Below are 18,819 nucleotides of genomic sequence, written 5' to 3'. Positions count from 1 at the left end.
TGTCAATGACTGCACTTCACCCCAGAACAAACGCAATGTCTGTAGCGTAAGGGTCCTGCATTCATAGTGTGGACTGACAGGGCAGGAGGCATTGGCATGAGAATCAGGCAGCCTGATTCAATTTCATGCTTCACCACAGACTTTCCATTCATCTTAGATGATTTTGGCCCCAGTGATGCAAAGTGATCTCTCACTGAAAATCAATCAATAAGGCTCCTTTCAGCATCTAGCCATACTTAAACATTCTGACAAATCTGATCCTCACTGCCTCTGTAAAACGGAAAAAACAATCACCTGAAGAGGATGTTGAGAGGATAAATAAAATACCTTGTTCACATACTACAATGGTGGGAACCAAAAGAAATGCTAAATATGAGCGCCATTTTCCATACAGATATTTCAAGTAAGTTCTTTGCTTCCTCTCCTAAATAGCTGTTGCAATGCACTGTTCAAAAAACTGTAGCATTTCAGTGGAGGGCTATTTAACAGATGTGAGGTTGGCCATACACTTGGGGATGAAAGGCACTATTATAAAAGCGTAAGCTGTATTATACCATGGTATCAGATACCCAGGCAGGTGGCAAAGAGATCAGCTTGGTTCAGATTTATGCAGTTTTTAAATCTTCTTTCCAACAAAGACCTCCACGTAGAATATTTTATTATTTAACCTGGCCTTGAAATTCCAACCAAAGTTACTTTTCCTCTTAAAAAAAAAAATAAAAAATCACATACTGTGTGTTACAGGCAAATCTGATGGAAGGAGAAACTGGACGTAAGACGACTTAAATCTATGAAGCCAAACAGAACAATGGGTCCATTAAAGTCACATTTCAAATCAATGCTTTAAATCCGAGTTCTAACCTCTGCTTAGATTACATGACGTGCCTATGTGTTCAAATACAAAAAAGCCAGATTTTGATGTTGGAAAATACTTTAGCATAGAATTATTAGGCTTTTGCACAAAAGGAATCGTGCTACAGGCCAATGAAGAGAGACTGGATTGACACTCGCAAGACCTGGCTTCTGTTTCTTGCTCTGTCACTCTGACCTGCATTGCGATCCTGGACAAGTTGCTTCACCTTGGCTTTTGTTTCACAACACCTAGCAAAATGGGGCCCTGCTCTTGGCCGTGGGCTCTGGATGCTACTGTAATAAAAATAAAACAAAAAACCAAATAAAAGGCTACCTGCTATTCAGTAACATGGAATTTCATTTTGCATTTCAACAGTCCACACACAGAAGATACGTTTGCTTGTTCACCCATAAAAACTGCATTTATTTAAAAAAAAGATATTTACAAATTTTACAACAGTTAATACAATGTTTTAAAAACACAGACATTTATACACCTTGCTTTACAGTATTTGTAAATCATATGCTTTTTTTTCCCCCCCACTTTGAGGGGATGCAACATCCCTTTTCCAAAGCTTAGCGCTGACTCTTTCTTCAGAGCCCGTTTAAAAAGCTGCTTTTATTGCTGATTTGCCTATGAAGGAATAACAAAACATTTTGCAGCCTGTAGTGGTTTTAAAGCAAAGTCATCATGTCAAGAATCACAAAGGAATCAAAATGGTCATACTTGCAAAGAATATATATAGGTCAGGAGACTTACCAAGCCATTGCTCTATGGAGTAATGGCTTGGTAAGTCTCCTGAATTCAAGAGGGATATATCCCCAGGTCATGGCATTACACCTTTAATACCAACAGCATCAGTTATTGCAACGTAGTACCTATTTTTAGAGCTGCTGAGTACATACAGCTTTGTTTGAAAGCAACAAACTGCAGATAGATGGCCAGCATCCCTGTAAGGGCAGTTAGAAGTACAAATGTACACCTCGCCCCAATCTAATTCCAGTTACCTAAATGGTAATCTTTCCATTGACTGATATGGAAGATTGCTAGGTCAACAGCACACACCTTAACATCACGTGACATTACTTTTTGTGATGGGGTTCTCCACCGCACATATTGTTTCTAGTGGGATATGTTCTTTAATTCCAGAGGTGGTTATTTATTACACTAGAAGTCAGTGGGATTTTTCATGGACACATCATTGTGTATTTCTGAAAAATCCCACCCTTCAATGTCATGAGAGCCATGACACAGGATTTAATTTTTCTCTAGAGTTCCAGAGGGAGGTTCTCCCTGGTCCACTGGATAATTTGGTCTGAAAATAAATGCAGTGAATTTAAAGCAGCTTTTAATATAGAATGCAAAGCATTGAAAAAGGGAAGCAGCATTATTCAGGAATGTTTTTGCTACCAAAAATATATATTAGTTAAATTAGACATCCAACTTTTTAATAATGCCATTTACAGTTATAAAAATAAATAATGACAGTAAATCTGCAGCAATGAATCTTATATCATCATCAGTACAAGTCTGACTTGTAAATCTGTGGAAGGTATGCTGCTGACAAATGTGTGAAGTTTGTTCAGTTCATATTTTTGACAACTGCTCTGCAGGCACAGCTGCATTTTCTACCACTGCAGATCACAGGACAACTCTCATTGGGGTCAACTTCTTTTCCTAATCTAGTAACCCACTGGAATGGAAGGCTGCCCATTTCTCTCCTGTGTGGCTTAGAGCTTCACCTGTAATATTTTAAATGGAATCTCTCGGCATTATGTATTTTAAATAAAGAACGTCCAAGCAACAAGTATCAGCCAAGTTCCTCAACGGAGAAAAAAAAATGTTTTGCAACTTAGAACTCAATACCAGGCTTAAACAATATGGCTATAAAGTGGGATTCATTTTTTAACTTGTACATAGGTTAGTTTTGGGTTCACTTTTCTAATTTATTTTTTCCATTACTGTGGTCAAATGAAAATGTCATTTGCTTTCATTACTGATACTAAGAGATTAAATGCAATTCAAGTGGGGGGGGGGGGGGAGAATTGTTTTTGTTTTTCGAGGTTTTTTTGTTTGTTTTTTTACTTTTATCCAATCATTTGAGATGCACCGAATTAACATTTTCAAAAAACTCCACATAACTGAGGATCCTAACTCCCAATGTTAAAACAGGAGTGTATTTGTTACTTCTGGTAATAAAACTTAGGGTCCTAAATCAGCTCAGTGGTATTGAGCTGAGCTGGACCACTGGTAGGATTTTCAAAAGCACCTAGACACCTCTTATTGATTTCAATGAGTCAGGCCCCCTAGACACTTCCTTATATGTTTAGCAGCCTAAATACCGTTAAAAAAAAAAAAAAAAGTCACCTTTGAAAACAGAATTAGACTCTCTAATCGCTTAAGGCACTAGAAAATGTTATTTCCTTGTTTCTAATGAATATGTACCTATTTATATCAGCTCAGGATCTGTCCCCTTCTGTATGGCAGTCAGTCATCTTTAATGAAAATTAAAAACTTTATTTTTGGAGCATACTTGCAGCAAAATAAAGACAACAGCAACAGAGGATAACACAGGTTAGAGAAAGAGGATATAGATTGCAGGCATAGTTAAATAATAAAACCTTTAAGGCAATTTTCCTAACAGGAAGGGCTGAAAGATAAAAGGTAATATTTAGTACTCATCAAAATTCCTTGGAAAAAGGGAAGTACCACCCTCCTTATTCCCTAGTCTATAGACATCCAACAGCTGTCTCTCTCCAAAAGGGGTGAAGTCTCACTTACAAGCATCTCCAACTGGCCAGACAACAAAGGCAGCAAGGGAAAAAAAAAGCCTGAACTGTGTAGGCAACATACCAAGAAAAACGAAGGAATTTAACAGGCAATGGTGCAAATTCCTAGGCAGAAGGAACAAACACAAATCGTATTTTTTCATGTGATTTGGGACGTGGCACCGGGCGCATTAGTTAGTGAGCTATGCTAATTAAAAAGAGCCCATGTGTCACATCCCTGTGCTTAAAAAATGGCAGCAGGGCACTTTGAACTAAAACTCAAATATGTTTTATTTCAAAGCACCCTGCCACCATATTTTCACCGCAGGGACGTTGCATGGAAGGCTGCTGGCGCACGTCAATTTCCAGGCTCCAGCAGACTATTAACTGAGTCCGCTCCAACACTGGATTTCTAGTGCATCGGATCAGGCTCCCCGCATATCTACAGAAGCCCACTGTCTCTGAAACTTGGTTGAGCTTCTAAACTGTAAGGAAGGCCAAGGAGCAAACACAAAACTTGCATCAGCCAGAGCTCAAGTCAAAACAAGAGAGGTAAAAAAAAGAAGTGTTGAGCTTCTTGAAACTGAGTCATTTGTGGAAATGCAAGGAAGTTAACACACCCAATTGGCTCTCCCAAGTCCACTTACGTAGTAGCATCAATGCTTGCTAGCTCAGGTGTTAGTATTGATGAACCACTCAGGTAGGAGAGAAATTAAATCACTCAATCATCTCAGGATATCAACAGGAGTTTTAACCACTTTCATGCCAACCGTTCCTGTAACAAGTTCAAGAATGGAAAACAACAGGAGGAAGAAGAAAATGTCAGGCTATAGATAGAGATGGGCCCATGCTATAAAAATCAGAATCTGATTCACATCTTACACAAGTTTGAGTGTATTCAGAGGAAACTTTTGAGTTTGGTCCATTGCAGAATTAAACAGCAGCTTCAAAGCTTCTCTCCACTTTCAGAGCTATTGAGATACAAACTTCTCATTCAGGCCCCTTTTTCCTTCTACAGACATGTGGCAGGGAAACACAATGCTAACTTTAACTCACTTCTACAAAATAAATTGGAAGGCAGAGAAAGGAGACTAGGCCTGAGCTAAACTGATCAGAGATAGTAATACTTGATGTCCTTAGAGCCCTCTAATTTACTCACAGCGGAGAAACTGCAATGTTTTAGCAGAGGTTAATATTTTCCCACTGACTTTATCAAGAGCAAGAAGCAACTTAACACTGTAACCACCTTGTTCTCAAAAGACTCCTCGTTTTGCAAAGCAGCTCCATGTAAGCATGGCAGATAAACAGATAAACCCACACAGACACAATCACACTACTCACTTGGGACTAGATCTGGACCCCTCACTCAGGCAAAAATGTTCACTGCACTGAGTTTTGCTTAAATCAGGACTTAAGGATCAGGCCCTTTAGTAGGTGTGCATGTGCATATGGACTAGGAATAGCAGGAAGAGACTGCTTCCAAGCTAAAAGGAAAAGAAAACCCCGAGGTTTTCCAGTCAAGCAATGTCTATTTCCAAAAACATAATGTGGATCTGACAAGTACCATGATGCACCAGAGAGAAAGGGTGAAACGTGGTCAAGATGTCCAGAAAGGTTTTCAAAGATTTCCCTGGAGAACGCAGCAGCCCGTCAGACAGTACTGCGCGCTACAGCATATGTGATGTGACTACAGTGCGACTTCTAAAATGTCTCCAACTTGTTTTGTGATGTGAATCTGATATGACCCTTTAATGAATACAGTCTGTTTATACAGCCATCCAAGAAGCAACACAGAAGCATCTTCTGCAAGTTTTTGCTTTTACATGGAATCAAACAGAAGCCAAAAAACCTATGAGAGAAGATAAAATTGTTCCAGTTTGAACAAAAATTAATTGCGAGAACACTGCTCTAGTGAAAAGGGCTTTGTTTAGGTTCCAATGGCTTCTGTTTTTCAGTGAAGTAATGGCACTAGTTTGGGCAGCATGAGCAGGAATGATTATGGTACAAAAAAGTCTGCATTAGAGCCATGGTAAATGTTTAATATACGTCTTATCCTCAGTAGTGATTTCAGTGGATCCCCTAAATTTTAACCAAATGATGATCTACCTTTACAGTTAGAGATGTTCCCAATTCAGATCTTTGCAAAATCTGCAGCATGTGAGACAGGTGAGATAAAGAGTGCCACACTCTTCAAGTAAATCCAGCTCCCCCACAACACTGAAAAATCATAGCAACAAATAGGAAGTCAGCTCAAGACTTGGCTGACAGGATTTTGATGCAGTCACTCCAATACCATGCGACAAAAGAGATGCACAAACCTGGACAGATGGAATGTGCAATTCACTTCTCTGAAAGGCTCAGAAGAACCAAAAGTTTTTAAAGTGACCTCTGGCAATCTACAAACTATGCTAAAAAAGGCTGACAAGAGGGTGACTGCATAGCACGACAAATATAAATCAAGGGAGGCGAGTGAAATTAATGTATGGAACACAACTAAAAAGTTGTCATAACTGACACACACCTTTGGATAAGTGATGACTATGGGTCTGATCCAAAGCTCACCCACAAGAAGCAGTAGGAATTGGCAGGAAGATAAGAATGTCTGTCCAGTATCCATGGAAGTGAATGAAAAATATTCCCATTCATTTTGAGAAGGTTTTGAAATGCCAATTTTACAGTCATTCTTCTAACCATAACTGCCTTTAATGAGTCCTTCATTCCATTTAGTTCAGAGGTAATAACTGAACACTTTAAAACAGGAAACAAGTTTTACACTTCTTAAAATTATCATTTAGTCCCTAAGTATTAAAAACAAAATGAACATGTTTTAAGCAAAGATCAGGACAGGAGGAAAACACTTGTCTCAGGCACTGTGTAAATCACAATACAAGCTTTATTCAAGGTCAGAAAAGCTTTCCAGAAGCCGCAGGAGCAGACTGCAGTAGCATCATGAAAGTTAGGTTTAGCAAGCCTAATTACTACTCAGAAGAGAAACTCCACATCCCAAAAATGTCTCACTAATTCACCTTTTTGCAAGCTTACTCTTACTTCCCCAGTGTAAATCAGCTTCATCTCAAGTCACGTCAATGGAGTAACTGTATTATCTCGCAAACAATATGTCCCGTGATATTATACATACCCTAACCTTAGTCCTTGGACCAACATGGCTACAACCTACACCCCTTAAGTGATTTTAAGTACTTGTTATGCAGCTCAAAGTTATGCCAGGGCACAACTGAGAGCCCCTGAACAATTAAGGTATGCCACTTCCCACAGATTTGCTGCACAGATTGAAGTCCCCAGGTGGCTCTCGCCCCCACCTGTAGAGCAGGGACAGAAACCTGTCCTGCCTCACAAGCCCTTAAGTGGCAACTCAGCTAGTGCTCCTAGTCCTGCCCCTGCTCACCAGGCATCGAGGGCAGTGGTTCTCAACTTTGTTCAGACCAGGACCCATTTGTAAACACTGAAAGCCAGTCCCCACACAGTGCCCCTCACTCCTGACCCGCTGCCCCCCACCCCCAGCCTCACAGCGAGCAGGACAGAGGTGGGTGCGTGAGACACAGGGGGCCCCAAGCAGCCCCTGGCAGCTCTCAGAGCTGCTTTAACTAAAAGCGCCTCCCACCACACCAGGTCATGAGTATAGATGCCCCTAGTGACAAGTCACACTTCGGCAGCTGAGGGACAGTCAGAGAAGGTTTGTAGACTAAGGATGCTACTGCTCCAAACTCCAAAGGTAGCACTAACACTGATCAACTTTTATGTTGCTCACAGCATAAGGTGCAACAAGGCCCTCCTTCAGCTGCCTGAACCGTAATGCACCAGCTGCTGCGCCGGGGAGTGGGAATCAAAGCAGGGTGCTTCTATCCCAGTAAGAGAGATAAGCTTCCCCGCTTAACACACACACACACCTCAACTTTATGAGGCTGATTCACAGGGGAAAGGTACACGTTGTGTGCAACACTACACAGTATATATTGCCAGACTTGAGATGGAGATCAGACTATTAAAAATCTATAGGCCAGATCCTCATCTGGTGCAAATTGTTTTAATTTAACTGAGATTAATTAAGGGTTAGGAATAAACGCCCAAACCTATATCAAGGATCCATATACTCCTAAACGCTGGATAAATATACAGATCCTAACTCCTTAGCTGGCCCCTCTCTCAGATTTTGTCTGAGATTCTGAAATGAAAGAGGAACAACAGTTATTCAGTGACTGTTTTTTTTTCCCCTTCCCTTGAGTACATCGGTGGAAAGAACTCATGGAGTACAACAGAAATGTTTATAAACAGGATACTGGGCAGGTTGACGTGGCAAGTATTCTGCCTAAGAACAGAGTGAATGACTCCTCCTCATAAATTAGAAAATAAAACTCTGTTGGCTCTTAAGCTGCCTGTGAATGTGGCAGAAACTGGCAGCTCCGACTTCAAGGTGTACAAAGAAAGTTTTTAATTATGAAGATTTTAAAAAGTGCCCCTAAGCAGCAATTCTACAATAGGCAGCTCAGCACAACAGAAAATCTACTCCCATCTGTTGTTTCTCTGGATCCTATGGAGCAGAAAGACTACCATGCATTTCGAAAGAGAAAACTGACCTTAAAATTCATCACAACTGAAGTGCTCCACAAGCTTAGGTGAGTTTCAGCCCAAGAAACCACCAAACAACTTCAGAAACAAGTCGCTATTTTAGCTTAGACCTCACAAAGTGTAAATCAGTCTGTCAATGCTACTGGTGTTGATCAAAAAAGGGTGAAATCCTGGTACCAGTCAAGTCAAATAGCTGAAGTCCTATAGGCTTTAACAAACTCAGGATTTTATTCATGAACTTCAGTCACCAGGACAGTCCAGCTGTGGAAGTCAAGTGAATCTGCAGTCCATTTGATCCATGAATAAGGAGATCAATGCTTCTACTGGACGTTGATAAATCTGCCAGCCACCTACAGGAAATAACTATAATTCTACTAATTTGGAACATCTATTTTTGCATGAATTTCATGTATAAAAAAACCTATTTTCTTTATTTCAGAGGAATGTAAAGAATGCTGCTGACGCACACTAAAAAACAACAAAGTGGAATGAATTATGAGAGGAATTAGAGCAGATTCCATACAACATCCTTTAACTGCACAAGTCAGCAAAGAACACAAAGCTGGAGTAATCCAGGGTATTAAAATGCATAAGATTACACTGCCAAGTCTTTCATGTCCATCCCAGTAATAACCATGACTTAGTCAAGTCCAATGACTATTGAGAGTTTGGTCAGGTATTTAGCAGACAAAGCACAATGTAAACTGCAGGACAAAAGGCACAGTGTTGGAGTGTTGCAATAATTGGGTGCTGTAAAGGGAAGTGTATTTGACACCACCTGGATTTGAAGCTTTTTGGTCAAGAGTTTAATTCACATTCTTGCAAGCTCACTTTTGCATTTGCTAAACTTCAAAATTCATTATGTACAGCCTTGCTCCCATAACCCTTGCCCTCCACCCCGGTCATCTTCATGAGATGCTTATAACAACTTCACCTCAGCTGATCCTAAAGTAATTTGTGTCATGGGAGTGAAAACTTACACCATTACTTGGTTGTTAAAATGAACTAAATGATGTACAAAGTCCCAGTGTGCGTACAGGTTGGTATATAGCAGTATTCAAGGCAAGCTTCAACTGCACTGCAGTATTAAGTGGACAATCAACAGCCAAAGTATGAAGAGAAGTGGTGAACCTGTACTCTCCATTGGGAGTGAGCTACCTGTATTTTTGGAGCAGGACTGGCAATCCTCCCATCATTCTTAAAACACAGGAGTGATCTAGAGCAATGCCTGGTTCAGGCAGGTGACGCTCAGTTGATGCTTCCATTAGATCTCGGCATGCAATCAAAACTCCAGGAAGCAACTTGAATGGAGTCATGGCATCCCATGCAGACACCTGCTGTCTTGGTGGGCTGCATTTTGCAGATAGGGAAGGCTGCCATCCATTTCATATGAATTAAGGCTTTTCTACATTTTCGGTTTTTGCACCGTTGTAGCTGCACAATTGTGAGGCTGTAATATACACATGCAGCAAAAATATACAGAAGGTATTGCACTGATACGCGCCAGTGTGCACATCAAGGTAAGTCACGTCATGTTTTGTACCAGCGGAGCAGCTCTAGATGCTGGCACTGCTGAATTCATATTAGTGGCAAAAAACAAGAAAACCAGCCCGAGCGGTTTCTTAGCTCCTGCTCACATAGCTTCCATTTTAAAACTGAGAGATTCTCCAAAGGTTAGTGCCTATGTGTAGGTAAAATTGGAAGGTTGCAAATTTAAAATATACTTAGTTCAAATGGCTTATTTTGCAATTACCTACAGGAAAACTTCCAGGGAAGGAATGGGAAAGGAAGGCCAAATTGCCCATCTTTATAGCTGGAGAAACCCAACACGTCAATAAAAAGAAAGCAGCCATTTCAATCAAGGTGCTAAAGAGCATGCAGAAGAGTGCTAATCCTCATTGCAGTCCCTGCTCAGAAGAGAGGACGCTGGATTTTCTTGCTTTTGGAGGTGGAGGGGGAGGTTTGACTTCACGTCTGCTGGGCAGTGGTGGGGCAACCTGAGAAGATAAAACGCATAACCACAAAGTTGAGGACAGCTGCTGAGCCAGATGACATACCTCTAGAAGAGGCTGCATTCCCTGCTGTTCATTTCAGGATTAAATCCTTGAAATCTACTGCATGCAGTGTTTTCCAGTGCCAGATAGAAGCAATGAGTGGCAAATAAGCAAATACACATTCCCAGACAGTGGAAATAAAGCTTGGTCTTATTACAGTACGGGTTTGCAGATGGATAAATTTCGGTTCTGCTTCTGACTGCTGTCTGACCTTGGAAAAGTCAGTTCCCTTTCTGCCATAGTTTTTTCTATTTGTAATATGGGAACAATACTACTTGCACAATACTGGAGCTTTACAATGTGTCATGATGGGTAAATTTTCCTGATTTTCCACTGAACTTCACCTTGCATAGGCACTTACTCAAGTACAGGGAGGATCAAGAAGATATAAAATGCCGATAAATCAGAAAGGTGCAAATGACTTCACATACTGCACAGAACCAAAAAAATCCAACTACTTGTGCCTGTAGAGAAAGCCACGCCCCTTGCTGCACAAACAGGTGGGATTTTAAAGACTTTATTTCTGCACAAATCTGCAATTGTGGTTTCTTCTGATTTTATGCTTTACTTTAAGTAGTGTGCCAAGGGGCGCATTTTTGAACAAACATACTCGAAAGAAGACTGGATGTAAGACCGCATATGTTCTCTTTGCTCAGCCCCAATGCCTGGATTTCAAGACTAATTAACAGGGGAGGGGTTCTCACATAATAATGTGCTGAAGCTCTTTGGAAAATACTTTTACAATGTTTCTTTATGGGCCTCTGAGTCAGTCCGATTTGGCTGCAGGCCAAGGTCAATGACAATGAAGTGAGCAAGAGCATGCTAGTAATTAGTTTTCTTACAATACTCAAGGGAAGGCAGCTCTTATTAATCCTCTGGAACCAATAACTCCCAGAGCATCCATGGACTTCATATATTTTTTGCCATCGTGTTACCTAGCACAGTAATACAGCCCCATTTTAGAAGCCGAGTCAAGTCAGACTCTGTGAGGATTTAAAGAAGCAACACTTCAGTGGTAGACAAACTGACTCTTATCCATAGCTGGGATATTTGCATGTTAGACTTGAAAATCATTTAGGAATCTTTTGCAATACAAGATCTAACAGTAACATAGATGTGAAATAAGACTATAATGCCCCAGTGAGATGGTGACTTGGATCATGGCCACAATCGTTACAAACGGGGCATCTGTTCTTAGAACATGACAGGCTCCCACCCTTTGAAAAAAATCAGACACATTCAAAGTATCCTAGAGTTAGGGACACAAAAAGATGAAGCATGAAAAATCATAAAGGCTTTTTGCAGACGTTAACTTCCCCCCCCCCCCAAAAAAAAAAAGGCGTTCCCATGCTGAGTCCCACACATGCCCAGAAGATGCAATGTGTTACTTCAATCCAGGTCACCCAACATCTGTAGAGATCAGGTAACCTGAGTGGGGCTTTTTTGGTGCTTTTATGTAATAGCTGATTGAATCAGCTTTAGCTAAAAACACCATAAAGCCCTACTGAAGTGCCTAAACTTTACAGATGTTGCAGAGCCAAGCTGAAGCAACACACTGCTTCTTCTAGTATAGCACATTTTTTTTTGAGGGCGGGGGAGGGACATTTGCAAGTAACCTAATTTGCATATGAAAAATCTTAGACTAGAAATTTTCACTCTCGAGTAATGAAGAATGCTGTGATATTTAACATGCTAACTAAACCCATCAGGTTGGTTTGTGTTTTCAATAAAAAAGGGAAATACATTATTTTATACAGAAGACTTTGCTTAAGGAAGGAAAACGCATCCCTTTCAGCTGAAGAAGGGGACAGGCTTGATTGTCTTCCCTTTAAATGGAAAAGTTCTTGCTCTCTTGTGGTTTCAGAAAGTGAACCAGTAAACTGATTAGACAAGTTTCAAGTAGCACCACCCTAAAAGCAGCTTGGAAAAAGTCCACTGGTGCTGCTTTCTCAAGAATAGGCTTCCAAAAAAGTGTCAGCTCCAATTTCCTTACCTCCATAGAATTTCTTGGGTTGCTATTCTCATAGGGTTTGCTTTTGGGTGGAGGTGGGGGTGGGGTGCTCTGAAAGTCAGCAGCTGCCAGTCCATCAGCCTGCAGGGAGGGAAAACCTAGAAATAATTAAAATAAACAAACAAAAACAATTGAGAGACAAGGAAAACTGCTGGGGGGTATGGAACAGGGCTGACCACATATGATTTTTAAGGGAGTATCATTCTGGTTTGTTTGGTGCTCTAACTCTGCTAACAGGTCTCTTAGTATTTTAGCAGATAAACCTAAACAGATGTGTCAGACTGGAATCCCAGTTGAAATTCCCTTAACTTCAAAAGGCCCAGAAAATTCCTATGTTTAGAACATAAATGTAAACCCATGTGAAAAATGCATGCCTGGGAGAACAGAAAATTGAATCCATTATCGCAGCTGAAATGTTCAGAGGGGTTTCCTTTCTGCTTTGGCTTTCATCTGAGAAGTCACTTTGATTTTTAACTCCTACCGACAGGCTAGAGAAGAATTCAAACTTCTGAAGAATTTCTGGGGAGTTATCCCGCTACCAGTGACAATGCTTTTTTGCTCTGCAAGTTTTTGGATTCACATAACCTCTCATAATTCAACATCTTGTGAGTTTTGTCCTGAAAATGTTTTTCAAATTCTCTCATCTGAATTACATACTGAATCAGAGGCTCAAGATGCCTCTACAATCCAGCCTCTCAGCATTTGAGAAAAAATTATCTAATTCTCTTTCCATACAGGCTTTAGATTGGGTTACCTCAAACTTCAGCAAAGTTATTCTTGTTTTTTTTCAGCGTAAGAGGAAACTCAGCCCTCAGATGTAAACCTCTCTCCCTTTTAAACATGGTATAAAGCAGAAGATCCAAGAAACACATCAAGGAATTGGGAAAATCTTTAATAATGGGCTTTTTGTTATACTTTTACCTTATATTGTATAACTGCATTTCATTTGAAGCAGAAGCGACTTGCCTAACCTATTAAGAGAAAATTCTTCTCTCTCAACCATTTTTAACGTACCAGATGAAATCACAGAAACCTCGTTATGTTTCCTTATGAAGTATATTGTCACAAGACAGTGTTGAAGAACTAACCGGAACCTGAAATTTTCTGATTAGAAAGAAAAAGAGAGTGCAGCCTTGGCGAACACTTTTAACCAGAAACCTGTTTGAAAAGAAGTCTTTTGGACTAGTTTGGTTCTCACAAAATTTACTGGACTTCCCTGGCATTGTCCTAGTTTATTCTGGTGTCAGAGAGAAAGGGAACTGGCTCTACAAACCAAACACATGCTATTGTGATAGAGTCACTGGGCCCAATTTTCAGAGGCCTCCTCTGATCCTGCAGGTGCCCACAAAAATTTGTGCTGGTAATTCACTCAGATGCTTAATGAACAACATCTGTTCCCTCAAATCATGGAAAACTAGGCTGAGACCCAGGCCTGGCTTAGGCCCAATGGTTCAAAATCATCGTTAATGAAAAGTTTAATTACAATTTAATGTGTTGCATGTAATAGGCCAATGTTATTTGAGGACACATGGCAACACAAAGCACATTAACAACTTAAACAGGAAATCAAGATTTCTTTCAATAAACTTTTACACTAGCTTCTCCCTCTCCTCGCAGCAATCTTTAAAGTTGGCACTAGCACAGAGAGCTGTAAAGCTATCTCTGCAAATACAGGGTAATTTCTTTCATCACAGACCCTGTGCAGACAGAAGTGGAAAGCAAGCTGCAATGCTACAGGACTTACTTTGGGTTCTCAGGGTTTTGGGAGTGATCACTGGTGGACTGAGTGGTGCTGACTGCTGGAGTGAGGAACCCTGAAGCAGTGTCAGTCTCTTGTCTCCTAATTGAAGACTCTTTGGCCTCTGCGCTTTTCCCGACGTGCACTGAGGGAAAACAGAGTAAACAAAACCTTTGGAAGTCGGCAAGGCCGCTGCACACATATCGAATAACCAAACCTGTCAAAAGGGCATCAACATGCTCCAGAAGAGCCACATACAGGAGAGAAAGGTGCATTCAGGTGAAACATGAAAGTGCAAGCAAACAACTGGATAAGCAGTGTCAAAAAGGATATTGCTATAGCCTACAACACTAGGAAAGAAGCAAAGCTGCTAACATTTTCAATAGGATCTTAGCAAGTATTAGTGGATGGGTCCACACGTTCATTAGATCCAGGAGCAATTAACCTGCAAGCAAATGCTCCTGGGCAGGCATCTACACGTGCAGGAAAGTGGGGGCAATTTGCTACAAACTGCTAATGGTAGCAAACTACTTCTGTTTCCTGGAGCCCTGCAATGGGCCCCTGCCACCACCAGGGGGAAGCTCTAGACTCCTGCTGGGTACTAGCCCAGGGGCTGGCAGGGAGAACAGGGCCAGGAGACAGCTGTCTCCTGGTCAATGGAGGGAGGGAACCATGTCCCCCTGCCCTGGCAGCAGGGCACTCCTGGGCCTATCCTCCTGATTAAGGCAGGGGATTTGGAAAGAGCTGTAGGGGGGGGGGGGACAGGTGCCAGCCCCCTACCCTGATCCACTGGTGGGGCAGCTAGCAGCAAGCCCCTGGCTGGACAGGGAAACCCACAATCACAAAACTGAACAGGGAACAGACACCCCAGCCCCTACCCTGTGATCATCATGAAGCAAGTGCTGGGAACTGTCCCCGTCAGGGGCAGGTCTCAGCCCTGTGCCCTGACCAGCTAATTGAGGCATGAGGCTTAGAAAGAGCTGCAGGGGTGGGGCAGGTCCCAGCCCTCTGCCCCATCCACCAGTGGGGCAACTAGCAGCAAGCTCCTTCCCAGGTGGGGAATCCCTTCCCAAGCTAGGGGCTTGCTGCTAGCTGCCCCACCAGCAGATTAAGGCAGGGGGCTGGGACCTGTCCCTCCCCTGCAGCTCTTTCCAAGTCTCTTGCCCCATTTGGGTTGCCAGGGCCAGGAGCTCCCTGCTACCACAGTAGGGGGACATTGTCCCTCCCCTAGCAGTAGGCAGCCTCGCCAAGGCCAGGGAGCAATGTCCCACCCCAGCCAGAAGACAGCCATCTCCTGGCCTGATTCTCCCTGCCAGCCCCTGAGCTAGTACTCAGGGGAAGTCTAGAGCTCCTTGGGGTGATGGCAGGGGCCCATTGCACGGCCCCAGGAAGCAGGAGTAGTTTGCTGCCATTAGCAGCAAACTGCTCCCTCTTCCTTGTATGTTTAGACATCTGCCCAGAAACATTTACTCATAGTGAAACTGCTCCCAGATCTAATGCATGTGTAGACACACCCACTGATACTTAACAAGATCCCACTGAAAATTTTATCAGCATTGTCACTCTATTAGTGCTGTAGGCTATAGCAATATCCTTTTTAACACTGCTTATCCAGTTCTTCACTTGGACTTTTTATCCAGTTCTTTGTTTGCGGAGCTGGAAGATAAGGATCTCCCAGCCCCCCACCCCCACCATGATTTCTGAGCATCTGAGCAGGGGGCTTGGAGCTCCCTGCTACTGGGGCAGGGGTACAGAGTCCCTGCCTGGGCTCTGATGGTGGAGCCCAACTTGGCAGCAGTCAGTTCTCAGGGGCAGGGTGCAATCTGTCACTTGCAGGCACTACTGCGCAGTAACTAATCACAAGTAAAATTTGCTACTTGCATTTGCAGGTAGCAAATTTACTCATAATTACACAAGTTTACTGTGTAGTACATGTGTGGAAGTGTAGATGCATAGCTTACTGCACATTAAGCGTGTGCTGCTGTGCAGTAAAGCATCTTGTGTAGACACCCAACAACGGGTTCTTTTTAAACCATCTCAATATATCCATTAAAGGAGGACATTTTTTATGTCAAAGAAAATTCAAAGTAGAAAGTGGCTGTATTTGATCTACCTGTTCTGTGAATCATCTGGAAAATCCTTGGAAGCAGGACTGGGAGTGACTGTGTGTGTCATTCCATCTAAAGGACTGCAGGTCTCATTCCATTTTGTTCCCACAGAGGAAGAGTGGTCTTACTCAAGGAATCCTACAGGTCCAGAACTCTGGAAATTGGGGTCCAATTGTCAATTTGGACACACTGTCTGTATGTCTTTGGTTCATGTTACCCAACATCTCTGCTAAGATTTTCAGGGGCACTTGTGGGATTTAAGACACCAATATTCTACTTTTGGAAACTTAAGTCGTTCTTCTTTCCTTGCAGATCCCTCTGCAAAATGGAAGTACTCAAAATGGAAATACACACAGAGATGCCATACGGGTCTGTTCATTAATGATCATGAAACACTTACGGTACACCTACACAGTACCAAACATATACCTAAGCTAGCGCCTGAACTGAAAACAGTTCTTAGCCATATTTGCTGGGAAGTGCACCTGACCTACTTACCTCTGAGAAGCAAAATAAATTCTTATCACACCTCTGCAAGGTAAGTCAGTAGGCAAGAAGCAGAGCTAATTCTGAGTGGTTAAAATGTACCTGGTTATATGAATACAAAGGAACCAATTCTGCAGTGGTGCTGGCTGCCTGAAACTGTCCTCCGTTTGTGAGAGAGAGGTTGCTGAGCACTTGAAAGGTGTAGGCCCCAACTGAAGACTCACTCCCTCAGTTTTGAAGTCTACTTGAAGTCAAACCACAGTGTGGCCCATGACACAAGTTTTCCAAACAAAAGTAAAATAATTGCTTTCCAAGGCTTTTGGTATTTGAACCCCTCCTAGCATTACACAGAGATCCTAACAACAAGCAGGAGTGAAAGAAAAGGAAACACAAACAACTCACTGTGGACTTCAGTACTAGGATTTTACCATTTTGGAAGTCAAGTCATTGTCTGGCTCCTTTTCCACAATAACCTGAGACTTGCTAATACTCCAGTCCTTCCTCTTGAACTTGTTAATCCAACTATCACTATCTTCTTTGACAGGCAGCTCCTCAGACCTGGAAGCAGTTGAAGTTCTTCTTTCCAAGAGAGGCTCAAGAATGGATCTACAGCCCACGCAGAAACAACAAAACAAAAGCTGTTAGCATTTACCTTGTCTTTTCTTCCCTGTCTGCGAGCAGGCCATAAACTTTTATTGTATATCAGGGATTACTGTGCAAAATTGAGTAAGGAGCACAAGATTTTCATGCTCCAAAAGGTACTCACATGCTTTAGGAAAGACCATCCAAGTACGTTATACATTATGCATGGAGTGAAGTGTGGTCCACTGCATAGGGCAGTGGGAGTTGGGAGAAGGGGATCTGCCATGGAAATGCTCTAGGACCTTGGTTAAGTCACCTGGGCCCTGTGGTGATTACAGCTTCAAATACTTACATGGACAAGTCACATCAGACAGGATTTAAATTGGCTAACTTATTTTACTGCTGTTTTGCAGCTGGAAACAAAGAGGCAGAACTAATGCTCCATGACTAACTAAGCTCACTGCAGACGCAATTTGGGCATCAGATTAAATCAGTGTCTCTCAACCTGTATGTGCACTGCAAGACTGGATATGGAGGAAGGAGCAGGTTGGTTGACCCCCAAAACCACCTGCCCCAACTTCCTCTGTGGCCAGTTGCATTGCACTGCACAGTAGCTCTGGTATGGGAAGCGGCAGAGCCATCTTAGTGGATATGCTGCTTGAAGAGCAAATTAGCTGAAACACATCACTGGTTTGGGACAGTGGCGGCAGGCCAACAGGGTGCTGCCCCACCAGTTTCAGAAGACATGTTCAATCATGTCATGATTATGCAGGCTGGTCCAGCCCACTACACATATGTGCACTAAGGCACCTTGGGGCTATCTCCTTACCACTCCAATGGTTCATGTGCAGTAGAAACACTTCAACAGTTAGAATGGATCACAATAACCACTTGTTTAAGTGGGCAGCAGGGTGCCTGTACTGACGCCCCAGCCCAGGTAAAGAGCTGTTGGGAGGAAGGCCGAAGATAGGGGACGCCACGTGCAGAGACATGCACATGGCCCCAGGTAGCCTGCAGAGCAGCTCCAGCAGGTAAGTGGGGGAGAAGGGGATTGAGGCCCCTGTAGGGAGGGAGCTAGGCAGGGCTGGGGCTGCCATATGTGGCTGCATGGCCCCAGTGGGGAGCAGGATAGCACCATGGGTGGCTCATCCAGGGGAGGGGGAGGACCGGCTCCACGCTACCGCGCGCACTGCAGCAGAGCCAAAGCACATTTTCCCCCTTTGGCTCTCCTGCACCATGCCCCTAGACAAACTGCCAGGCTCCGACTGTCCCATGACCTGGCCAGCCAGGGCTCCATTCAAAGTGAAGGCTGGCTGAGTCGTGGGACAATCAGAGCCTGGCAGCTCCTCCAGGCACACATGCGTTCAGCCCCTCTCCAAATTTTTTTTTTTCCCCCTCCACCTATACCACCAAGTTCACCAGCTGCGCCTGATTCAGGAGTAAGCTGGTTGTGGAAATGTGCGAGTCCGATCTAAGATCTGTGTCTTCTTATAATTTGCCACCGAGATAAAATCTTACCTTAAAAATTCAAAGGACATTAGGAAACACCTTTCCATGAGATTATATTCGAATAGCCTAAACTCATAAAAGGCATTTCTACACCTCAAAAGTGACATTTTTAAATGGCTGGTT

The 18,819-nt window shown here is 42.7% G+C and overlaps 2 protein-coding genes across 4 annotated transcripts in view; one reads left to right on the top strand and one right to left on the bottom strand.

Annotated features, from left to right (window-relative positions):
• The window catches only part of GNRH1 (gonadotropin releasing hormone 1), a 27,059-nt gene extending 8,240 nt beyond the window's left edge, over nucleotides 1-18,819 (top strand). The window contains exons 4-5 of one of the 3 annotated variants that reach the window (XR_016443177.1): nucleotides 16,432-16,657; nucleotides 17,150-18,819. Coding sequence is in view for 2 of the 3 variants with exons in the window: in XM_090053697.1 (XP_089909823.1) it covers nucleotides 9,968-10,021 (54 nt within the window). In the remaining variant the exon portion in view is untranslated. Of the gene's footprint in view, nucleotides 1-744; nucleotides 1,193-9,967; nucleotides 10,080-16,431; nucleotides 16,658-17,149 lie in introns of those variants that run through there. The other 2 variants (XM_090053697.1, XM_090053698.1) reach the window with 2 other exon arrangements.
• DOCK5 (dedicator of cytokinesis 5) overlaps nucleotides 9,197-18,819 on the bottom strand; it is a 125,275-nt gene continuing 115,652 nt past the window's right edge. The window contains exons 49-52 of the mRNA XM_090053693.1: nucleotides 17,034-17,211; nucleotides 14,018-14,156; nucleotides 12,256-12,371; nucleotides 9,197-10,205 (exon numbers count right to left, since the gene is read on the bottom strand). Of these exons, the coding sequence (XP_089909819.1) occupies nucleotides 10,104-10,205; nucleotides 12,256-12,371; nucleotides 14,018-14,156; nucleotides 17,034-17,211 (535 nt within the window). The 3' untranslated portion in view covers nucleotides 9,197-10,103. The remainder of the gene's footprint in view (nucleotides 10,206-12,255; nucleotides 12,372-14,017; nucleotides 14,157-17,033; nucleotides 17,212-18,819) is intronic.

Source organism: Crocodylus siamensis, chromosome 6 (assembly GCF_052110815.1).
Source record: "Crocodylus siamensis isolate JL-2025a chromosome 6, ASM5211081v1, whole genome shotgun sequence".
NCBI classification, from domain to species: domain Eukaryota; kingdom Metazoa; phylum Chordata; order Crocodylia; family Crocodylidae; genus Crocodylus; species Crocodylus siamensis.
The sequence above is the reverse complement of the archived record's forward strand: the minus strand, read 5'-3'. Positions and strand labels throughout refer to the sequence as shown.